Source organism: Plectropomus leopardus, chromosome 17 (genome assembly GCF_026936395.1).
Source record: "Plectropomus leopardus strain MGB_pleo_1.0 chromosome 17, ASM2693639v1, whole genome shotgun sequence".
Taxonomy (NCBI): domain Eukaryota; kingdom Metazoa; phylum Chordata; class Actinopteri; order Perciformes; family Serranidae; genus Plectropomus; species Plectropomus leopardus.
In genome coordinates, this window is record NC_142192.1 from 6,275,374 (window position 1) to 6,300,381 (window position 25,008).

A 25,008-nucleotide genomic window follows, 5' to 3' on the forward strand; every position below is an offset into this window, starting at 1 on the left:
GTAAACAAGCTGAGTATTCACACCATCTAAACCACTTTATATGGGGCTAAACTGAAAGTGAGCACACGCAAACTGTTGGTTATAATATCTATTAACTGCAAACTTTGATGGATGTCTAAACGGTTTGGGTAATAATTATATAATATGTTTAATTTACTCCTCAAGTGAGCCTGGCTAACCTGCTTATCCGATTGCCCAGCTGCTCATGTTTCTTGCTCCATGTGACTTCTTTGATTTATATTGCGACTTTCCCAGATTCCAGCAGTTAACCTGGTACACACAAACTTATTATAACCAATATTAATGACGGCCAGGAAATTAGAATAAGGGCCAAGTTGTAAAGCTAAAGTTTTCCTTTGAGACATGGCCCCAAACACGCATAATTTAATAAACAAGAATAATACATTAGACTTATTTTAAATAACACTAAATAACATTTAGTGTATGAATTTAAATGCCCTGCAATGTATCAAATTCAGAAACTCTACTTTGATTCCATCTTGCCTCATATACAGCCTTACATAGAGCAGCATGCATGTTCACATCAATATTTCAAAGAAATAACGGCATTAATATTTTTGTATAATTAATAAGCAGGCCTCATTTGCAGCAGATGTCCTTCATGTTATTTTTATTTTAATGCAAAGTTGTTTCAGATTAGTAAGCTAAGAAGCTGGAACATCAAGGTCTTAAGTAATATAAAGTAGTTACTGTACTGCAGTTTGTTGGTAAAACTGTTCTCTATACGTGGATCACTGTCTTTATCAAATATTGCATTTGCTTTTACATTCAGCGCTTGTACATTGTGCCAGGATGGTAGAAGGTGTGCTTGTTTTATTAATTGCAGAGTGCAGGAGTTCACTGTTCACGTGTAAGAGCTGGCACGGTGCATTGGACAACACATGCTGTTCTGGTTACTTTTATGGGTAGCTAGAAGGAACTTCAATAACAACGACTGTGATTTTGAAAGAGCTGCTTAGTCACAATGCTAACCTAAATAATAATATCATGTCACAGGACAGCACCAGTATGCCTATTTCTATTCACCCTTTGACACCTGAGCAAATTGGTTTTCTTTCAGAAACGTGGGAAGAAGGTAATGAGCAACTTAACAAGGCCTGAACCACAAATCAGCAAGAAGTAAGTTAAAAGTAACAAGAAAATTATCTGAAAATAAGCACACAAAAAACATGAAGAAAAAAAAACAAGGAAATGATCCCTAAAAAGTGCTGAAAAGTTCTATGCTTTTTTTTTCTGTGACATAAAATTAAAGAAAGAATTAGAAATATTATGAATAGTGTTTTCTTTTACTATTTCCCCCTAGTTTCTTTGATATTTTCATAAATATACCCCCTTTTAAAAATCATTAATTTAATCAATTAAATAAAAATACAATAATAATCATAATAATTTCTGGGTCATTTCTTGTCACTTTTTATTTTACTTATTCCTCATTTATTGAGGGACATTCCTTGCCAAGTTAGTCACTGCCTTTTTCCCCATTTTTGAGAAAATTCAAACAAATTTTCAGATTTTCAAGGTTTAAATTATCCCCAATAAACCCTTGATTTATTGATTGTTTCTTCCTCTGTCCTCTCCTGCCACAGTCTTCCTCCATTTTCATCTTTCAGCCAACATGGCTCCTCTGTGACAGCTGCTTAAGAACGACACCACCTGGCCCCGGGCCCCCAAAACACGAAGAAGCACTACGGTTCATCAAGCCACCACTCACCAACCCCACTCTCACACTGGCCCACTTGAGCCTGGATGAGCCCACTGTGCCCGCTTTGCTCTGCTTCGCCCTGCGCTGGAGTAGAGCAGCCAGTCGCCAACACTTGAATCCTCCAAGAAAGTGTGAGGGTGAGAGGAAGCCTCTGTGGGCATTTTATTTCTATGGAAAGGACTTCTGTCTCCGTACACTCAACAACGGCTGGCCACAAGCCACTGATGATGTGACAGAACACTAACAACATTAGAGGAAGCAGTGAGAACAGAACAGTGCTCTCAAGCTAAATATGCTACACAGTCACTTTATTCAGACTGTTTTCAGATTACCAAAGAGTTATTAAACGCCATTGGATGGTTGGACAGAACCTGTCGTGTCCACATGATACGCCGCTGAACAGCGTCAGGTTAAAATGCTACCAGTAATGACATATTATAAGGTGGGCAGGAGGTATAATAATGATAATAATAATAACTTCTAGGACTTATATAACACTTTTCTAAGTACTCAAAGATGCTTTACATGAAATGCAAAAAAGAAAACAAATGCAAAATAAGGAATACAAAATACTGAAAGATGCTTACATGAAACAGAATAACAAACACGAACTATAGAGGATATCACAGTTTAGATTTGGGGAAGCAATTTGTAGGTTGCGGATGTTTGGATTGACGGAGTCCCAAAGGGTTTGGGCAACAGTGGCTTTTGTCCCCCAGGATGCAGTGGATGGGTCCAACAAACCCCGGAATTTAATGGAGGAGTCCGGAGTTTGCTTCCCGTGTGAATGTGATGGGTTTTTTTCCATACCTAACCATGTGCTTCTTTGTCTTATCCCAACCATCTGTGCAAACATGTGCGTTTGTTGACGTCCTGGTGTTGGTTGCCATGTTCTTTTGTTGCATAAACATAATCACGTGCTGCATCATCCCACCATTTGTTGACATCACAGTAGCAGCATCCCAGAACGTAAAGAGCAGACGGATACCTAGAGCCTAATATGGAGATGCAGTCCATTGCAAAGTCAAATATATTAGAGAAAAAAATGAGTTTTATTTCAGTCAATATTCATCTGTTTAAGATATTACACCTTAAACAGATGAATATTGACTGCAATACAAGATAAAATGATTTCAATTACATAGCACCCCTGCTTGGACTCAACACCATTCATGTTCATTTTAATGTTGGAGAGAGAGAAAAACACTGGCGCTCAGTAGTCCCACATTAGTCACTGCCCCCACACAATACACTAAAAAACTAAATCAGGCACAAAAAAAACAAAAAAGGAAATGTATTGCTGTACTGTTTTGAAGTAGTAATTCACCTTTCCTGAGGAAACTAAAGTAATGTTAATACATCAAGATATGCAAACACATCATCATTGGAATTTAAATTTAATCTCTTAACCTGAAGGATTTTTGTCAATGCATCTGTCCTGTAGTAGTTTCTATTAACAATGCAAAACAGAATCTTTTGATTTACGAAGCATTTTTTTTCTGTCTGACTGATCGATGTCTGTGCTTTGAAGGCAAGACAGTTGCCCTTAGATATTTTGATAGAAAATAACATTAACCAGTTTTAACAAGGCTAACGGTATTAACCTCACCCATGTCCTGTCAGTTATCTGAATACAGATAATGACGTCTCTGTACACCTTTAATAAGCAGAAATCTTGCTGAAACAAACATGATCTATCCAAGTCCAGGGGTTATGAATTAGTATAATTATCTGAATTAATGGATGGAATATACAGGATACAAAACTTTGTCTACATGTGTATTGACTCTGTAGTCTTAACATGAACTGGAAAAGGTTAATCTACAGGAGAATATTTGAAAGTAACTCAGAATGCCTGAGAGCCTAAATGAATTATACCTATTATATTTTAACATTTTGAATTGAATTGTCCTGAATTTATCAGCAGTCAGAGTCACTGGAAAATCTGCAGATCTGCAGGGAAGTCTAGTTGTGATTAAGTTAAGTCAACAGTACTATTAGAGCTATTTAGATGTGTACTTTTTGATGGAATTCATGTTGTCGTGATATTATTATTTTATTCAGCACAGAATCTAAATCTCACTATGAGTTCCTGTTATTTTTTTACAATAAGGAACAGAAAGAGTATTTTTGTTCAGTTTTTTTTGTATGTTCTTGAAATTAACAACAAAATATTCTCAGTATTTTCGTAGTATCAACAAGAACCGTTATAGTTATCGCAAATCTGAAATATCACAATATTAGTTTACAGTCAATCACCCTTACTCCAAAAAAAAAAAACATTGTATCCTACATTTTCCCTAATGCACCATGACATCTTTAAACCTCACACTCCACACTTCTAGTGTGTAACAAAGATATTGTTATAAATTTGTTGCCTCCAAGCCAAGACTGTCCTTGATGATTTCATTTGAAACTAACCTCTAATGACATCATCAGTTATTTTTTCGGACTTTGGGGAGGCTTCCTTCAGAGCCACAGACAACACATTACAACCATCGTCACAGGCTGAGTGTTATTTCTTGTGACGACTTAAGTGGCTTTGATGTGTATAATTGAACCATTGCCCCTTCAAGAAGCAGATATTTAGTCTTTTATATCTCTCTCAGACTAATAATATCTCATGTCATTTGGTTTTTTTTTTTAGTTAAAGCCGCTGGCACAAACAGAGTTGCACTGAGGGACCTTGTGTGCACAGTTTACCCTCTGAGCGGTGAAAACAGACCAGCCGGCTCCAGAGCCACTGACTCCCACAGAGAGCATCAGCACCACAGGAACACATTCCCATCGATCTGTGTGGAGAACTCCATCAAGCTCCCAGCAGGACACTACAGCAAAGTGAAAATAATCTACTGACTACAAAGTGCAACTCGGGTGAACGCCTCAAATCATTTTTCAATAAGCGGCGGTAAGACAATATATTAACAAGTTTTTTTGTTCCAAGAAGAAAGGCGAATACAAGTCCCTCCAGCATTAGAAGACATCACAGCCAGCTGCCAAGAGGCAAGGTGTTGATTTACAGCACAGATTTGATCTCGCAAATTGGGGACATGGAAATAAAATCTCGAGTGAACAAAATCGCTAAACACCTTGGCGACACTCCATTAATCATTGATAGATTCTGCTTGATACGTCCAGGTAATGTAGCACAAGCATCGAGGGGATAACAACACAAGAATCTTCCCTTATTTTTGCTTTAATCAATGTTTCCCCATTAAAGTACTGAATCAAACTGTAAAAAAGTATAAAACACCGTTATTTCCGCACACATACTGCAAATACTGGTGAAACAAAGGAGTATTTCATTCAGAGCCATTAACCCTTTGAAACCTGTGAAAATTGGTTTGATTTCTTTCAAAAGCATGGGGAGAGGGCAATGAGCAACTTACCAAATCATGGCCCAAGATTTTGCAGGAAATTAGTAAAATAAATGAATAAATATATAATAAAAAAAAAAAAAAAAAAGCTACAAGAAAAGTGCCTGAAAATAAGCACACAAAAAACAAATGAAAAGTGTAAAACAAAAAACAAACAAAAATATAACCCCCAAAAAGTTGTGATAATGATTTAAAACTATATATGTATATTTTCCTGTAACGTACATTTTATATAAAATTATTGTAGATATAAATATAGACTTGTCATTTTTTCTACTGTTTTTTTCTAAAAAATTTCCAACCCTTCTCCCTTTTTTCAGTTAATTTTGAGGTTATTTTTTTTTATCACCTTTCTCAATTTTTTTTATTTTATTTTGTTGGACATTTATGGCCAAGTCGGTCATTTTTCAATTAAATCAAACTAATTTGCTCAGGTTTCAAAGGGTTAAACAGCAACACATTCAGACAGTTTAGGGTCATCAACCACTCAGAGCTTATGACAGGTAAAATAAATTAAAATGAAAATGAAATTAGTTTAAAGTGAAGTAAAAAAAGACAATGTGCTATAGGCTGTGCTTCACACAGTGAGTTTGGTGTCCACATTCTAAAATCTGATCACCCACAGATATTTAATCCCTGGGGAATTTGGCTTCCTGAGGGAAATTCATGAAAGTAATAGTATTAAAACTTCTGGGAATTCATGAGCGATCTGTAGGGCTGCCGTGGTCCATTGTGGCCAGTTGTAAGAGCTACTATAATTAAATAATTAAAAATAATTTCCACAGTGAGACGATGTGGTAACAAGAACAATCCACCATGGAAGAAGTCTGAAACAGCAGAACAGCAGAGATATGCTCACAGCAGATTTAACACTGTACCCCCACCACCACCAAAAAAAAACATGCATTGCATTGCAAATGCAGACAATGGGCAGCTTGACAAGAAATTACCCCCAAATTAACTGGAAATTTGTAAGAAAAAATAATAATAATATTTTTTTAAAAAGCTATTAAAATCCTGGATGAGCTAAAGGAAAATTCATGGTATCTCAAAGTCAGTGTAGGATTCACCATCTGGGGATCATGCAAAAAAAAATGTCATCTTTGTACTTGAATTGCTACATTATTCAGGATAGAAATGGTGGATAAAAAAAAACTAAAATATCATGATTGTGTTGTTAGGTAAACTTAAAAAGAGGTAAAAGGAATTTTGATTGTCAGCTCAAATTATTGACAAATTTAACGTGTCCTTCCTATCTCATTGTAAACTTTTTTTCTGGAGGACTTATTCTATGATAAATATTTCATAAAAATAGCAATTGTAAAAAGAAGAAGTAAGTAAAACACGATTGAAAACACATTCTAATTATCCAAAGTAATTGGGACATACAAATTGATATAATGTCTATCTAAAGCTGTCAGTGCTTTCAAATCCCAGTCACAGCCATTGCTCAATATTGGAGGCTTAAATCTCAGAGACAGATATGTTCTGTCTGCTTGATGCCCCTGCAGGCGGATTTTTAGTCATTTTGATGAAGTAATCCTTGAAGAGAAACCATATGTTTTTGCATAAATTCCTAAAAGTCAAATGTGTCTAAAAAATAAGACTGAAGAGGAGTTAATGGCACGCTGTAGCAGGAGCGGCTGCCGTTTTATTGAAGTATGGTAAACTGAGTTGGTGTTTTATTGCCATTCAAATGAAAATCTGAGTGCTTTCAAAAAAATGTGCTCAATTTGTTTTGCTTAGGTAACTGCTAAAGATTTTCAAAAACAACATAAAATCTGTTTTTAAAAAAAACCCTTCACATCGTTTACAAATGATTTCTTTATTCTGAGGATTTCTTCCTCCATTAAAAACATGACATAAGCTGTTAATCATGGTATATGCAGCTGTTATGAAACTCTCCTGCATAATGAAGGAGCAAATCACCTGGATTTAAAATTTGCTCAATCATTTGATTGACGCGCTGCTGGAGAAAAGGAATCGTGAAATTGTGTGTCCTTGATGCATTGGAGATTTACATAATCCATACTAAGTAATGGGAAACCCGGGGTGTTACAGCCTATATGTCATCAAGAAAATTCAGATGAGTAAGTGGGCTTATTCTCTGGCTTTTTTGGCGTCCGGAAAGTATGATTTGGCAGCAAATTGCAATGCAAGTAACAATATTTTTTTTTTTTTATCATAAGAATTTGCACTTTTTTAAAGTAACAGTTACATAAGATTGACATCATGATATGATGCAATATCAGTGCTAATACTGATTATAAAGACATTGATCTAAATGAAGAATAGGCAAAATTACAGATGAGACAGACAAAGATAAATTCACGTTTTAAGTGTAATGATCTGGTGCTGTTCACAGCGACACCAAAATGGCTCAACCCAGTCGGGTCAATAACGGTCAATAAATGCTGGTTAAATTAAGACGTGCTGCTAACATCTCTGTGAAGGTGTGTGTCTCTGTCACAGCAGTGGATCAATACGCTGTGCATAGCTGTGCAATGAAATTGATCAAATTTTGTGGTAGGGCTACCCCCCGAGAATCGAAGATTTAAATTGTCAGTCAGAGTCAGTCTGAAACTGCTACAAATTGAGCAGTGGGGGGGCTGTTGGCTGTTGGCTGGACTACAGCCTATAAACAGGAAACCCTGTGACTGAGTGATGACGTTGCACCGTTTGACATTGCTTGTTCCTCATTGGCCGTGGTTCTTCAAAATAAATAGGCGCGGACAGGATGGACATGCTGACAGATGCTGACAGTCCTCTATTACTGTATTACAAAAAGTGTTGTTGTACATTGCCAGTCCATCATTAGCGCTGTTAGCTTGTTTACTAAATTACATGAATGCCGCTGTCACGCTGAGCTCTGTTCTAACTTAAAAACTTTCTATGGGAAAAAAGTCAAATATTTGAATTGAGTGGTCGTATCTGATTTGACAAACATAATTCTGAGTTGTGTACAGCCCTATTTTGCAGTGAAGTTGCGATGATTGGACAAAGTTGCAATTTTGGGCAGAATTCACAGGAATTGTGTGATTTCATGTGAATTGTTGTGATTGCAACATTGCGAAATCCTGGAGGGACTGAACAAGTTCTCTTTGGAAATAAGAAGAGTCTGATGCCTGCCAGGAAAACTGCCCTCTTGCATTGTGAAATTATACATCCAGGCTCTTCAATCAGTCCTTGTCAAAATGCTACGCAGATGGGCAATCTGTGTGTTCCGCCAAACCGAGCCACCCTCCAGCCCACCTTACCCCTCCACACACACATGAACACACAGCAATCACTGTCCACATGCTTCGCATCTGCAGGACTCCACCAAACAATCCCTATCAAGATCACAGTGTGTATTATCATCCAGAGGACAACAGCTGAGCAGAAGCAAAGTGCAGCTTTCAGCAGCCTGCGGCCCCGTGTGAAGTAACAGACAAATCACAGAGCGCGTCTATTGTGTGCAAATAGACCCATGGAAACATTTCAATCCCCTAACCCTTATAAACACCATATCATTTCCTTTAGTCAAAAATGTTTCTTATATCACATCTAAATCGTGTAGATTGTCATTGCTTTCCGTGCCGAGGGGCCAGTTTTGTTGTAACCAGACGTGTTGAACTGGATTGGAAGCTATACACCAAAAGGTGCATTAATTCTCTAAAAATACATGAATAAAAATACAATATAATAAATAAATATGGAGAGTTTAAGGAATACAGATTTTTTTTCTTAAAGAATCATTTACAGCAGGATCTATAATTATTATCTACTGAAATACATTCAAACTGTAATTTATAAAAAGCCTTTTATTTGATGATGGCTTCTTTGAGCTGGTTGATTCATAGTGCACTCTCTGTTAGTGGACTCGTCCTACTAACACATAAACTGTATATAATGTGTGAACGCAATTAAAGAAATCTGTAAGTGGCACTTGCTGTGCAGTGTAATGGAAACTGTGACTTGCACAATAGGTCCGACAGCAACGCGGCATCTGACTCATTTTAGTAAAGCAAAGGGCTTTCATTAGAGAGGACGGCTGATGAGTTTATCTGCCAGAATGTAGAGATTGACTTGTACAGCAATACAAAATAGAGGCATTTTACTATACTGTTGTGCAAATAATATCATGCTGTTTTCAAACCATTGACTCATGTGAAGGCAGAGGATTTCCTCGTTCTTGTGTGGCTGTTGACACTGACTGTTGACAGTGTCAGTTTTATTACATTAAAGCTGCACTAAATGATATTTTTATGTTAATGAATCATCAGATTAACGTGTATTCAGACAGGTTTCACTCAGATTGACAAATCCACAGATTATTATCATTCAACACTCCACCTCAGTTCCTCACAAACTCTGTTCTCAGCAGCCTGAGATCTCCAGGCAGCTATTTCTAGAGGTGAAAACTTGAGACATATGATTCAAAACAACTTGACTTATTTTTATTAGGTTAAATATTTGCATTGTTTTATATATCGAGAAATTCCGCTTTCTTTTTGAAACATGATTTCTAGTGCAATGCAATGGGAACAAACATTGCAATTTATTAGGGCCCTGCAGACCAGCTGCTTGAAACTCCCTCATGTCTTACACATGTGTGACTTGCCCTACCTCTGGCTATTCAAAGGGAAAAAAAAGAAACTGGAGATGTTTGGAGGCCAAACAGAAAAATATTTTACTCGAGGTGGCGGAGAACAAAACCAAGCTAAAATGAGAGTGAATATTGGACGAAGAATTGTCAGTGTGCAGGAAACACAGATCCAAACCAGTGCAAATGTTCCTCCAAAAAAAAAAAAAATTGTAATGGGCTCATTCTTATCTACAACTTATCTACATATACATTATTCTCAATTTCTATAAACTTTTACGGACAAAATGCTACTTTTTTTGGCTTCTCACATTATTCCTTACTTTATCATTCTCAGTCTTTTTTCATCAGATACAAAAAAGTGAAAAGGCTCATTGTTGTTGCGTCTTTATATTTGTTTGTCAGTCACTGTGTTCGTAGTTTTTTGTGATTTTTCCTTAACCAAAGTTTTTTTTTTTTCATTTTCTTTTCAGGCTTTTATCACTCATGCTAAGCAAACACTGCTATGTTAACATGTTACTCTAATTACGTCATACTTTTTCAGTGGCCCTGAGGTTGTATTTTTGCCATTATGTTTGTCCAGCATTGGCGTTTTATTAAGTGATGGAGGCTCCAGCCACAACAAAATTTGCAATTTATTTGAATTATCTGAACACATTTTTCATTTCATCATTGTTTGTAATGAAAAATATCTTCATTAAAAAGCAATTACTTTTTGTCTGCCATTTAAAACCGTCTTAAAGTGATGCTCACTCTGATTAAACTTCATTAGTTTGGGTTCTCGGAAGAGTTTTGCTGATGTTTTGGTGACAGTTTCAATGCTGTTTCAGAAGGTCTCTCAAGAAGTTATTAAGGAAACACTGAGCTCTTTCAGTAATTTACTTACTGGTTAAAACCATAATTGGGCTCAGTCATACCCTAAAATGCATATACTGTATATATAGATACATGTTTATATTTCCAGACATTTCCCAGAGATGACTTTCACCTTTGAAGCTGTCTCTAGTCTCCTGGCAACATCAGCGGCTCAACACTGGGACAAAGGTAGGTCTATATATGCACTCCTACATGCTGCGGTGCCTTTTCTCCCTCTGAGAGTTTGGGTGAGAACACCTTCCGCTCACCACATGCTGTCATCACTAACTCTCACATTGAGCGCAATTAGTCACAGGTATAAATATAGTCAACTTGTAGGGTCGATCTGGGTGGAAAGGGTGCTACCGAGGGTGCTTACAGTCTCATCATGGCAACTGAGATGGCTGCCTGAAGACAGCTGGTATGACATGTGCTAACAGGATCATAGCAGGGCACCAGTTTCAGACCTCCTGACAGTTTTTGGTTTTTTTTCTGTCTTTTGGAGCACTTTATGGTGAGAATGCTGATGAATATCAACAGAAGTTCCCTAAAACTGAAGATTTTACTGTGTTTAGTCTTTTATCAATAAAGCACAGTCAAGTGAGGCCTGCAGCAGGGGATTACAGATTTTTTTTAATCCTCCATGAGAGAGTGTGCTGCCTCGGATCCAAAATCTAAAATGCAGGCCTCAGATTCCACCTTTTCCAGACTGCAGCTACTACTATTATTACCATAAGTACTACTGCTGCCACTATAACTGCTATTAACACTACTGCTGCCTGTAGATCCACTACCAACATCAGGATACTGTTTCTGTTTGCCACATATTTAAAGACAAAGAAATCTGGTACAAACTGCGGCTGCTGCCACTATTATTAGTGGACTAAAGTGCCTCATTCAGTTTGGATATATTGTATATCTGTGGCAAAATGTCTTTTTGTCGCTCAGTTAAGTTGTGCTAACTTTTTTGTCTGGTTCTTGATGTTTTAAGGCGGATTGATTCCTAGTTGAGAGCTTTTTGATTTGGATGGATGGATGGATAGACAGACGGACGGACAGGCGGACAGACGGATGGGATTAAAAGTAAGTCTTGTTTGTGTTCTTTACTGTACATGTACAATGAAGACCTGACAAAAACCTTAATACAAAATGATAAATACAGCCCCCAATGCTGCTACTAACTAGATTACTAGAAAGAGTAATCAAGATGGTGTGTGCGAGTTTATTTTGTGTCTGTTGAGTTAAAATGAAGTGTGTTTTATGATAAAGATAAGCAGGCACTTAAGCCTCTTTGGTCTTCCATGACAGAGAGAAAGCTGAATTCAAACAGTGTACAGTTGTATTTCTCAGCTTAAAACTGAAAATACGTGTGAGAATATTAGTTTTCTTAACATTTAGTGTAAGTCTGAAAACCTTAAAATAGGTAATTTCAGGAAGGTGTAAAGGAATGAAATATTTTATACCACCCAAGCCTTACTACAACTACTACTATTACATCTACTGCTGCCTGTCAGATTTGTGCAGCGTTGCCTCTAAGTTTTCTCACAAAGAGTCATGAAACAAAGATGAAATGCAAAGCAACCATTGTGGCATTTATGGTCTTCCATACAGACATGACAAGACACCACACCGAAATATACACAGAAAGCAACTACCTGCATTACATATTCTCCCTCCTGTATGTAATTAAATGGACAAGACCATTTAGGTGGGATCTACATCATATGAAATAATACATATTTTCATAAAATCACCATACCAAAATGGAATGCAAAGAATTAATATTTATATAAATACACATTCCTTTTCATAAATTCAATAGCATAAAATAATCACATCAAACTTAATTGTTTGCACAGATACCCCCACCCTAATCTATATGGTTTGCTCCTGGTGCTCTTACTCAGGTGCCTTGACCTGCCTCACTCTTTGGCCCTGCCCCCTGCTGAGGAGACAACCAGGAAGAGGCAAGTACTGCCTTTGTCTGACTTTGCTGTTTGAGATACTGATTGTAGAAGACACTGAGCAGAAGCACAAAACAATAAACAATAAAATGCCTTAAAGTGTGATTACTGCTGGCTGAGGTTTCTTCTTATACAGCCAGGAGAGTCAGTTCGCCCATGCTTCCTCAATCCCCCTCTGGAACTACCCAGCAAAAAAAGTTTGCAAAAGTTGTGTGTCAACATCTGTGGGAATGTCCATCATCTAACATAGATATTAATAAAGCCTTTTAAGAAATGGAACCCCAGGTCTCCATTACACTGCCACCACTACTACTACTACTGTTAGTGCCCTACTACTACTGCTGCTACAGTGACAACTATATCAGTACTTCATCAGCAACACCTGCTGCTACTAATGCTGCTGCTACAATACTATTGCTACTAAAATACTGAAGATGATTTTGCCATAACTTCTACCTCCGATATTTACTATTGATGTTACCACTACTCCTAAGCTCTTGTGACTTAAGTTGAGAAAACAGCCTCAACATCCCTTAAGACATGAGTCTAGCAGAATTTTAAATCAGCCTTTAAATCACTTCTAAAACTTTATTTGTCAAAGTCAAACTTTACGTTTTTCACTCTATAGTCTTTTAGTTTATTTACATCCCCATAAAATGTACCACATTCTGTACTGTCTTAATGAAGAAAGCTTTATTTTGTGAAAAAGACGATTTTCTTTTTATTTAGTGCGAGAAAGAGAAGATGAGGTTGCTGAAGTGACAATAGATCTACATGTAAATACTATTGTAAGTTTGGATGGACTACATTCTAATAGATATTTTCTCAACTGCTGTGAAATCAGACACACTGCTGACTTTTCAATTTTATTGTGTTTCTTTGCTAAGTTTTTAAAGTTCTCCTTTACTTGTCAGCCATCTAATACAGTCTTTATCCAACACGCTCTCATCCCAGCGTCATCACATATTGCTGCTTTGCAGTGGACTTACACGTCTACATATAACACTCCAGGTGTCCCTCTGCGTCTGCTGTTTACATTCCAGGTTGCCGCTGCTGTGATGTCAACACAAACACATGGTGGTATTACCTAGCACATGGTTTTGTTTAGGCAACAGAAGCACATGGCTACTGATGCCAGGACGTCAACCAAAGCACACGCCGGCACAGATGGTTAGGATTAGGGAAGGAGGCACATCGGAAGGTGCAGAAAAACCCCCATCACATTAGGACAGGAAGCTAACATTGGACTATTGCATGAAAGTCCAGGATTTGTTGGACTCTTCCACCTACCCTATAGGGACCTTCATGCTCCTTCTATTATTTTGTTACTGGCAACGTTTCAACCTGCCATCGTTCAGCGGCATATCATGCAGATGGGACAGGTACCATCCAGCTGGGTCTCAACTGACGTTGATGGTCTACATATTATGTCCGGCCATCCGGTCAGGTTCCCAGCTGATGACATCCAGCGGCATATCATGCAGATGCAAAAGGTGGCTTTTGACATTTTTAACAATAAAAGCACTGCAAGTGGCAGTATGTGATGACTTCGGAATGATCACGCGCCCCAAAAACCAACATGACACATTCTTCCAAAAGATATTATCTCTCCAGTGCTGGTTTGATCATGCTGGAGAGTGTAGTCACATTGGTGTGACTCTTCTATTTGGTTGTGTTCCTCTGCTCATCCATTGAGGTTTTCCTTTAACCTGTCAGACACCTGATGCTGCTTCTATCTTGTCTTGCTGATACAATAGGATGTCCAGTTGATAATAACAATGGAGAAAGCTTTAGTGGAAAGGAAAGTTACAGCTCATTCTTTTTGTAGTGAACGGATGATCAATGTGCACGGCTTTCTCTGTGGACATACTGTTGGCTCTCAGATTCCTGTGGTGAGCTGTGTTGTTGCATTTCTTGTGGGGTATTTAATCTTTTTTTGCAAATTATTCTGTTGTATATGTACACAACTGGCATTGAGTGTGGTAGCGTGTGGCTCCATATCTTAATAAACATCTCTGCACCATTTTTACTGTCCCACATGACGACACCAAATTTAATTAGTTTCCGCAAACAGCTCATAGTTGACATAGTCCATTTTGTTTCCCTTATCTTTGCAGCAGAGTTTCATTTTGCACAAAGTTTCATTCGATTCTTTCACTTTTAGCTGCCGAAATAATTATTTGCAGAAGAATAAACGCAGTTTCATTATTTCTATGAAGAAAAATGTTTCCCTCTGAGGCATTAACAGGTGGCAGTGTGAGGTGATGAATCTCATGCTGTCAACTGAACGAGATATTTGAGGACGGTCTTCCGATCGTTGAGTGAACTCATCAAATCAAAGCTCCACTGCCTAAAGACATGGATGGCTGGGTCAAATATGACCTGCAAATAATTGTGAGCTTTGGATTTAACCTGCCAGATGAAATAGGCCGGCCTTATTCAGTCTGGATGGTCAGGCAAATCACAGAAAAAGTTATCAAACTGATATTGAGACACTTTCCTGTGATTGTCTTCACTTCATGGTCTGAGGCATCAGAGAATTCCATCTGCCCCAGACTTACAGTAATATCATTGAGGGTACTGAACTCATCCTACCCGCAGGAATATGATCAGATGACTGTGTGCTGTTTCAGCTAATGATGGTGGCTTTGCCCAGGGGGTTTAAGGAGAGTTACCTCATGTTTTTCAATAAACTATGCATAAAGTGGGCCTCACACTACAGCAAGGCTGCTGTGTCTACTCATGACGTTTTAAGTATCCTTATGCGTCAGCTGTTTCTGCTCTGGGATGCCATACCATGATGGCAACAAATGTACATGATGGGATGATGCAGCACATGGCAACCAATGCAACTGTTACAATGGTTAGGTACCATATGCAAAAGAAGCATATGGTATGGTGTGAAAAAAAAAACCCCTCACATCTACAGGGGAAGCGAACTCTGGACATGCGCACAAAAGTCAGTTATTTGTGGGAACCATCAACCTCCCCATCCGCCCGCCCTACACTTGCATTCCTTAAATTGCGTTGTTACTGGCAGCGTCATTTCATTAATCCTGTCCTTCAGCATTTCATGCACACGTGATCATTTCTATCCAGCCATGTTCTCAAGTGATGCTGCCCGTGAGTATTGCATGTGGACGTGCCCAGTGCTGTCCACTAGTGTATAATAATAATGCCACTAGTTTTTCTGAGCCTGTTCTCATCTGACGCCGTCCAGCAGCGTTCCGGTTTGGTGGCATTTGGCACCATGCTTGTACGTCGAAAGCACTGACAGTGGATGTATTTGACGAAGTCTGAGTGAGAACTTGGCTGTACTGACACACCAACGATGTCAACGGTCGGCTGCCGCGCTAGTTGTTGTGTCCCACACCATTTGCCCTTGTTGGCTTTTGTTTTTGTCGATTCATTATATTGAATCAACTTTGGAGACAACAGAGTGCGTTGATGAATGAAATCAGATAAGATCAGCGCAGGAGAAGAGAAACAAATGTGGTGAAAATAAACAAAGCCAGAGGGTGGGATGTCAAAACAAACTTGTTGTATGAGGTCAGATTGTTTTTTCTTTAGCAATGGAGCTTTTTAGCTGAAACGTCTCATGGCGTTTTGTGTTATTGTTCACTGGTGTACGACAAATTTGCTTTCCTCTTTCAGCATTGGATTGTGTTGTTAATGTGCTAACTGGCTAACTATTATCAAGATGGTCTTTAGGTTTCTCTGACTTATAAAATCAGACTACCACCACCTGTTGGTACTGCTTTATTTCCTGTCAGAACATAGATGATAGTTGGCTGTCGGCTGCATTGTGTTCAACTTTTTGGCTGAGACACAAACAAAGTCAGGTGACACAGCAGTTGTCACTAGTTCTGTATATCGGTTTGCTCTGGGCCTTCTGCCCTAAGACCATGTTCTCCTACCAAAGATATTACTCCTAAATAATGGCTCATGGATCTATAGCTTCATTTTTAAAATAGACTTAATGATTTCTTAAATCAGCTGGGCACTGTAGTTTTTGATACATGTTACTCAAATCATGCATTTCTTGGCACTATATTTAGCTGGATACAAATTTGCTGCTCTATAGTTAATATTTAGCAGCAGAAGAGTGGATGTATATTTTGTCTAAATGTGATGTGTGCAGTGAAGTAATTGCTAGTACAGTTGTGTGTATCAGTGATATTTTTTTACCAGTTTCTGAGCAACATTGAGCTGTATGGCACATAATATTAGTAGGATCAGTTAATCGTTTGTTTATGATTTTTAATGGGGTTTGGATTCAATGAGATGAGGATAAAGTAAGATTACAATTGTCCTTTTAAGATAAATTGAGATGTTCTTCCTCCTCTGTGGAGGATATTTTGTCTATCTAATAGCAGTAAAACGTTTTTTTTTTTTCTTTTACTCTGATTTGTATGACAATATGCCGTATGTATTCAAAATGGCATTGAAAGCATATCATATATCATATGGCATATATCAAATTGATGTCCAATGCAATACACTATTTTCCTCTTTTATTTATATGGTTTACAACTCTATGAATGTGTAAAACAGCTCAAACAGAAACTCAGTTTGTGAGTTTTTAATTACAATCTCCTTAAATTCATTCATTTAGACAGTAATTTGGTAAATTATAACAGAAAATGCTCATATCAGCATGACACTGTTCCACTGAGATTTTATAAACAATATTACCTCACACTCATTTTCAATAACACTGTAATTTGGAATTTGAAATCAGGAAGAAAACTAGCTTGTTCTGCCAGAGTTGTTTTCTCCTTTCTTTATCTGCTTCTTACCAAATGACTGAAATCACTGTGATTAAACAATTCCTAAAACTTCTTATTCACAAGTGCATAAAAGTAAGGTCAGTTCCTGTAACATTTTGCAGGAAAGTCTGACTGTCTTGTGAACTCTTCTTACTACAATTGGGAGAATGTTAATGCATAAAAGCGTCCTGTTTCCTACAGTGCCGCCCCAGCCCGCCGCAGTGAATGTAACCACTTCACACAACATGAATATTACAATGGCTCTCATTGCTGTAGCCTAGAAACAACAGCGGATCCACCTTCAGTTGCTCAGTGCAGCCGTCCCTGTTAAGTGTTGCCTGGCAAACTGGAGGACAGGCCTAGTACATTAACCCCCCCCACTCTGATAAAAGTCCTCATCTTGAATAACACTATCTGACTTCCATAATGGAGAGAGCGCTTCTCTGTGACCTCTGCAGGGAGGGAAGTTAATTTTTAAATGTCCTGCCACTCTAATCTGAAGTCAGCTGATTGAAACGTTGACTTTTAACTTGTTTTTAGTAATAGAAGGAATTCAATTATCTCCAACTAATTTGCTTCATTCATTGGTATAGTGATTAAAATAGCAGAACGAATGTGGTGTGATTGTGGAGCGTAAACAAAGAGAAACTCAGTGGACCCCTCCTGCTCACACTGTAAAATCTGACAAGTTGATTTTAATTAAAGAAATTTAAATAGGATTACTTTATTAAAATCAGTCTTTCCAAGTTATAGCAACCTCATTAAACCAAGTTTGCTGAGATATATATCTGTTCTGCTGGTTGCAAACTAGTCAAACATATTTGCATTTTCTTAAACATGTTAACAAAACAGAACTCGCAGATCTGCTAACTTCATCATTACGAAATCCTCTTTGTGATGATCAGCTTAGTTCAGACTAATGTGGTTTACTGAAATTGCTAACACTTAGAAAGAACAAGGTCATTTCATTTGTCATTTTTAAGTTGCAACAACTTCACAGAATTAAGTACAGCTACATTTTGAGGAAACGTCAATAGTTTTAAATTTGACATACTACTTTGCAACCAGCAGACAGAATACAGACATACACATAGTAAACTTAGTTTACTGAAACTTATAAAAAAACAATTAATTTCAATTGTCATTTTTAAACTGCAACAACTTCTAAAATTAGTTAAATACAACTTTATTTTGAGTAAACTTTTAAAAAATGAATAAATATGATTATATTCTTTCTGCTGGTTATAGAATAGTCAGACATACAGCATAGTAAACTGTGTTTACTGAAGTTGCTTCAACTTAGAAAGATTGATTTAATTAAACGTGTTGTTTTGAAATTGCAACAACTTCACAAATTAAATAAATACAACTACATTTTAAGTTAACAATTTGATATAAAGTGAGCATGAATTAATATTCGTAGTTATATTTACTTCACTTTTTCAAAGAAATCAGTTTCCAAGATTACTTTTAGTAAGATCAACTTGTGATTTTACAGTGCAGATTAAAGCTTTATGACGCAAACGCATCATCGCAAAATCACGTCAAACTGATGTCATACGTATCTCCTTTTAGGGGGAATCACAAGAAATGCATTTCTTAAAAAATGGATAGGTTTGTCCTCTTAAGGTTTTTAGTTTTGTTCTCGTGCATCTTTTTTTTTTTTAATTTACTTCCGGTAAATCTTGTTACAGCTTGCAACACCTCTTTGCAGGAAACCATTAGACCACCCTTAAACCTTAATGCAAGTCTAAGATAAGAAATTAGGGCCAAAACACTGTATTAAATGTCAAAAACATTTCACTCTGAACTCTCGTCCTTCCTGCGGCGCCGCTCAGAGGAGCTGTCCATTCAGCACCACCGCTCTGCCCGCTGCCTCTCTCTCGCGCGCTCTGAATCAGTCCCGCTCACCGAGCCTCGTCATCCTCCTGCACATCTCCCCTCTGCCAGCTTCCAGATGAAATCTCGGCGTGTCTAACACCCTCATTTACTCTGTCAGACTTTAAACTGCGTCTTGGTGACGCACTGGCGAAGTTGAATCATAAAGAGCTGAGACGGAAATGATAGTGTGTTTTAAGAATATTTTGAGCGCGCTACGTCATTCTTAGTAGAAATATCCTCGGGTTCCACCGAGTACAACTCCCCTCAGAGCAGCTGCAACGTGTTGCTTAAAACTTTATCTTTGGTCTCAGTGGAAATCTTGTTTGTGACTGAATATGAGCATGGGCTTTCGCGTAACTGCTGCCCACGGGCCGGTTTATTAGTCGAAAATGTAATTGTGCTCATGATAAACCACGTCCTGTTGCGCAACAGTGATAACACGCTGAGAGGCACCTGTGGTGATTATAGGGGCTTTTTAGTTGCTTTAGAGACTTACCTATGGTGGTTATCACCGTGATGGCAAAGTAAAATGACCCTGCGAATTTCCACTGCACCCCGGCTCTGTGGGGCTCTGCCTCCATGATGATGGTCTCCAGTTTGCGGTAATCATCCTCGCTGATGTTATATTTCCCCTGGAGACGCTTCTCCTCGGCTTCCAGCTGCTCCTTCTCCCGCATCTCGAAGTCGGACTCCAGGGCGTCAAAGACTGCGGCCCCGACGAGCAGGTATGTAAACGTGCAAATGATCAGGGACAAGGTCCGCACGTTTTGCCGCTTCATGGCCAACAGGAAGCGGCGACCGAGGGGCTCATGTCCCCTCGGGTTCCCCGGGAAGGCGCAGCAGGCGTGGGGAAAGCCGTGTGCACAGCGCCTGGAGGAGGCGGAGGCGCAGAAAGGTGCGCTCCGGTGACGGTGACAGCGGTGCACGCCGGAGTCGGAGCAGTGGTGGAAGTCTCCCGCCTTGTGGTGATCCCGGTGACAGACCCCCAGATCCTGCTCCTGGTTTGCGGAGAGACACAAGAGACTGCTCGATCGCCTGGACCAGGAGCCCTGCAGCCGAAAGACCCTGCGCAAGACCTGCCCAAACCAAGTCCTCCCGGTGCGCAGTGCCATCAACAAGCTGCTACCAAGATCGCCTGTTGGTCTCTTTTCTCCTCAAGTGAAGTGTTCTGAATAAACTCTTCCAATCGAATAATAATAATAATAATAATAATAATCGTTGATAGATCCTTCCTTTTAGGTGCTCCTCTGACTTCGTCTTCAAAATGTCCTAAGTGGACATCTTTCTTGTCTCTAAGTTTCAACTAAACACCAACCTGTTCATTGTAGCCTCATCAGCATTCAGGCTATTTTTAGCAGCTATCCCCCAAGTACACACACAAAAATCCCGTGTCTGTGAAATCCTTAAATCTTCCTCGCAAAGAGCGGACATCCTCATCAGAAATGTGCTGAGTCGCCGATTAGACGGGAGGGTCACGGAGTATCGCATCAAGTTGGGACTCACACAGTGCGCACATCAAACATTTTCACATTCTCCTTTTTTCACGTGCTTTATTCCTGGATCAACTCACCACTTGTTGGAGGAATAGAAGAAAAAAAATATTCCAAGCACGCAACAACATCCTCGACAACAGGTTCCATCGCAAGGAAGACCTTCCCCAAATATCTTTTTTTTAAAGGATGAAAAAGAAGGAAGATACTTTAGAGATCGAATAAGCGGATTCACAAAACGCTACAGCGCGCTCCGTGCCCGCAGCGGCACTGATGCTCCGTTGCGCACATCCAAACCTCCTCTCCTGTGCTGTCTGCTGATGAGTTTATGCTGATTTTGAAGAAGAAAAAAAATACGTGTTCTCCCTCGTCGTGTGGGGGCTTCTGAGTTAACCATGCGTGTCACGAACTGTATTTTGAAGGCTCCACATTTTATGTCTCCACACACTCCAGGCTCTAATCGGTGGGCGTTGCTCCTCCTGTCTCCGTGTTCCCCCAAGTGTCACGATTCATCCAGTTTTCTGGCCTGAGTATGTGCCTGGAAGCTTTCTCCGCCGGAGAAAAAAAAAATCTGCTGGGGTGCAAGTGACTGCATTCCCCCACCGTGTCCACCTTACCGTGCGACCCTCCCACAGTGACCACTCCTACTCATTATATGGACAGAGGGGGCTGACTGGGTTTGCTCAGGTGCTCACATTAATGATTTTAACATTCCGGCAGCAGCAGAAAGGAGACAACGCTCCAAGCTGCTGCTGCTGCTGCTGCTGCTGCTGCTTTCCCTGTGCTGTCCCAGGTGCTGAAGGCTGACAGACAGATGCACTGCCGCGCTCAGTGCAGCCCAAGTTATTGTATGCGCACTCTGAGGATGCATGCAACAGGGAGGAGTACATAAATAGATTTTTATAAACAATCCACCATGAAACTACCGGGAACTAAGCAACAAAAGAAGAAATGACCCAAAATTTGCAAGAAATTAGTAAAAAGTAGAAGAAAGTTAACAATAATTTGAAGGATTATTATTATTATTATTAATAATAATAATAATAATAATAATAATAATAATAATAATAACAATAATAATCAATAAAAACAAGGCAAAGAAGACTTGGACTAGGTGTTTAAAAAGTATTATTAACAATTCTGTTACATTATTTTGTAACTGAAAATATGATCATTCTAGTATAGGGTTTTTTCCATATACATATACATATATATATATATATATATATATATATATATTTAAGCAGGGTATATTGTCCAGGAAAAAAGATAGGGAATATTTTTTTATTATATATTAGAAATTATATTACAGAATTGTTTTTTTTTTCTTTTTTCTTTATTATATTTTAAACAAATTTTCAGGTAATGTTCTGCTTAATACGAATTTCTTGCTAACTTAGGGTCATTTTTTCTTTCATTGCTCATTTCCTTCTTCCCATGTTTTTCAGAAGTAAATAAAACCAATTTGCTCAGGTTTCCAAGAATTTCTATAGTTATTTGAGTTTTTAATCACGTTTTTTTATTCCATTATTCTGCATTTAAAAACAGTTATGAAGTCCATATAAGGACTCAAGTAACTGTCCTTACCCATCAAACCAATTTGCAGTCAGATATCTTGAGGTCAGAGGTCAAGGGACCCCTGTGAAATGGCTCTGCCATTTTTTCAAAAATTCCAAAATTTTGACTAAATTTGGAGTGCTATTCTGCTTCCTTATAGAGAAGCTAGCTTGACATGGTTGGCAACAATAGATTTCTTAGGTCTTCTAGTTTCAGATGATGCCGGTATAATCACTCTGTACTCAGCCTGGTACAGCCTCTTAAAGACAGGAATGTTGGGAGTAATGTGGTTTTGTGAACCCCAAACCTGCAAGTGGGATTGAAAATGCTTTTAAAAACTCCAATATCACAGCATTCATCTACAGACTGTGAAATATGGTTATTTATGGTCAAGGGAGGGTAATGCATTTTCTCCCAGTCACTCGAGGAGGCTCAAGGCAAAATATTTGTAGCTCCAGAGAGGGTCATAATATTAGAAATCAAGAAGACTCTGATAGAGCACAGTCCCTAAGGTAAAACCTGATTACAATCTAATCTTGAGGCCATAAAAAGGCCCAGACCCACTTTTATAGGCTTTTATTTTCTCAGTTTATGTATAAAAATGCTGCTGCTCATGAGTCATGCTCATATCCTGTAATTCCAACAGTCTTAAATTATTTATTATTCATTCTTGTAGTCTGAGGGTTTGTTTTTTTCAGGGGTTGTACAGTTTTTGTTATTTCTTATTTGAATTATTATATGTTGTTGTTAGAGGAATAATATTAAACATGGTGTTGGTGTCAACCTCAAATTTATACTTCATTTCACTTGTTATTTTTAAGTTGCACTAACTTCACAAAAGTAAGTAAATAAAACTACATTTTAAGTTAACTTAACAATTAGATATAAATTAAACATAAACTAAGATTAATAGCTATATGAACTTCCTTTTTTTTCCCAAGACAACCAGTTTCCAAGATTATTTTATTATAAGTAATATCAACTTTAGATTGTCTGCAGTATTGAGAGAAAAATGCAACTGAATGGAGAATCTCACATGCACGACTTTGTCCGTCTTTTTACATAAATGCTGTCAAGTTTAAGTTAATAGGATCTGTTTAACTAACAAAAAAAAAACACAAAAAACACCATTTTGCTTTAAAAAATTTTCATTCCTTTAAGGATCATTGTACTATTAATAATAGCAATTATGTAATACCATATCCATACATCCTGAAACTGTGATATTTCCCGAGACAGTTATCATACCGTGAAAATATTCTACCTGTAACCCTAATGTATGCACAACCTAAGCGCAACATAAACTGAAGTAAGATAAAACCTGATTATGATATAATCTTGAGGCTGTGAAAGGACCCCCCAAAGACTCTGTTTAAGGCTATTATCTCTCGGTTTATGTATAAAAATGCTGCTGCACATGAGTCATACTCATTTCTTGTAATTCCGACAAATTAAATTATTTATTATTCATTATGTTTTTTCTTAGAGGGATTTTGTTTTGTTTTTGAGTTTTAAGTGTTATTTCTTATATTACAATGGTGTAAGAGGAACAATATAAAACATTGATTTTGGAGTCAGCTTCAAATTTATAGTTTATATTGAAGGAAACCTCCCAGCATGCACTGCAGCAACAAACTGTAGGACACCTCTTATTTTATATTTGTTCGTCTGTTGGTGCTGTTGTGATTTGCAGTCTTTTACAATGTTCCTACTGTTTCCACAATTCTATTATTGCTGTACGATTAGTTATTAAGGTTAAATGTGGTGACTTTCTCCTCAGTGAAAATTCATATTAATGTATCCTCATACAACGGTTTGGGTGATATCTAACAACTCCGCAAACGGTGTTCTGCACTTAAAAGTTATGGAGGCAATGAGTGTGGAGAAGGCTCTTTATATTTTTAAACTTAAATTAAAGTTATTAAAGTCTTAGGACGAAGCAGAACCTGGAAGAAAAGTTTCTGTTTTGAGAAAATCCCCTTGAATACATGTAAAGTGTCCACAGTTTTAGCTACCTCATTACAGTTGATTGGACAGTAACAGCTGTACAGGTTCAGGGGAAAATGGTAAATAGGCTATAAAAGCTCCCATGCTCATTATATTTAGTGTCACTAAAAAGTGGAAGTAATGTCCACCGACTCAACAACACCATACTGCGCAGATTTAATGCCGCTCTCTTAGAAATAAGGGTTCCAAAAGGGTTTGTCCTTAACGGCAGAGGATCTACCCTGAACTACTTGCCTTTTTGGAGAAAGGGTTCTTTAATGGTTCTTTTTAAGAGTGAAAAGATGGTTCTAGTTGGCAGAGTGCAGTTAGTTGTCTCTACGGTCTCTGACTCATTCAAGCGGCTGCAAATGTACTGATACTTTTCTCACTTTTGGAAGATAATTAGAGAATAAAACGATAAAATTATATCATGGCTGTCCTGCAGGGCCAAAACTTCAACTAATGTCTCTAAAGCATTATCCAGTATTTTCGTTTTACTTATACTTTTTATATTTTTGCCTGGAACAAAGATACAAGTTCTCAGTCTGATATTAAGGGAATTTGGGCAGAGTTGGTGACATCACATTAGATAGAAGAAAAAAAGAAAATGTTTTATTTTATTTAGGTAAATATTGCCTTTTTTTGCATCCCAAATATGGTTAGAAGTCAAATCATTCCTCCAGAGTGAACAGAACATTTAGAAAAGCAATTGTAAAAGCTAATCAACTTCTGAATAACATATGTTGTGTTTTGTTTGCTGCTGTTTTCATACACAATGATGTAATTTCCTCCTCTGGAGGATATGAGGGATCCTTTTTTTC

The 25,008-nt window shown here is 38.1% G+C and overlaps 1 protein-coding gene and 1 long non-coding RNA gene across 3 annotated transcripts in view; one reads left to right on the forward strand and one right to left on the reverse strand.

Annotated features, from left to right (window-relative positions):
* LOC121957877 (uncharacterized) overlaps positions 1 to 5,203 on the forward strand; it is a 90,329-nt gene extending 85,126 nt beyond the window's left edge. The window contains exons 8-10 of one of the 2 annotated variants that reach the window (XR_015779389.1): positions 1,082 to 1,140; positions 1,608 to 1,860; positions 4,371 to 5,203. This is a non-coding gene — a long non-coding RNA (uncharacterized LOC121957877). The remainder of the gene's footprint in view (positions 1 to 1,081; positions 1,141 to 1,607; positions 1,861 to 4,370) is intronic. The other variant, XR_015779388.1, reaches the window with a different exon arrangement.
* Positions 1 to 21,075, reverse strand: part of kcnk9 (potassium channel, subfamily K, member 9) — a 53,819-nt gene extending 32,744 nt beyond the window's left edge. Inside the window, exon 1 of the mRNA XM_042506670.2 lies at positions 19,651 to 21,075. Coding sequence (XP_042362604.2) covers positions 19,651 to 20,266 — 616 coding nt within the window. The 5' untranslated portion in view covers positions 20,267 to 21,075. The remainder of the gene's footprint in view (positions 1 to 19,650) is intronic.
* Between the last annotated feature and the right edge of the window lie 3,933 nt (positions 21,076 to 25,008).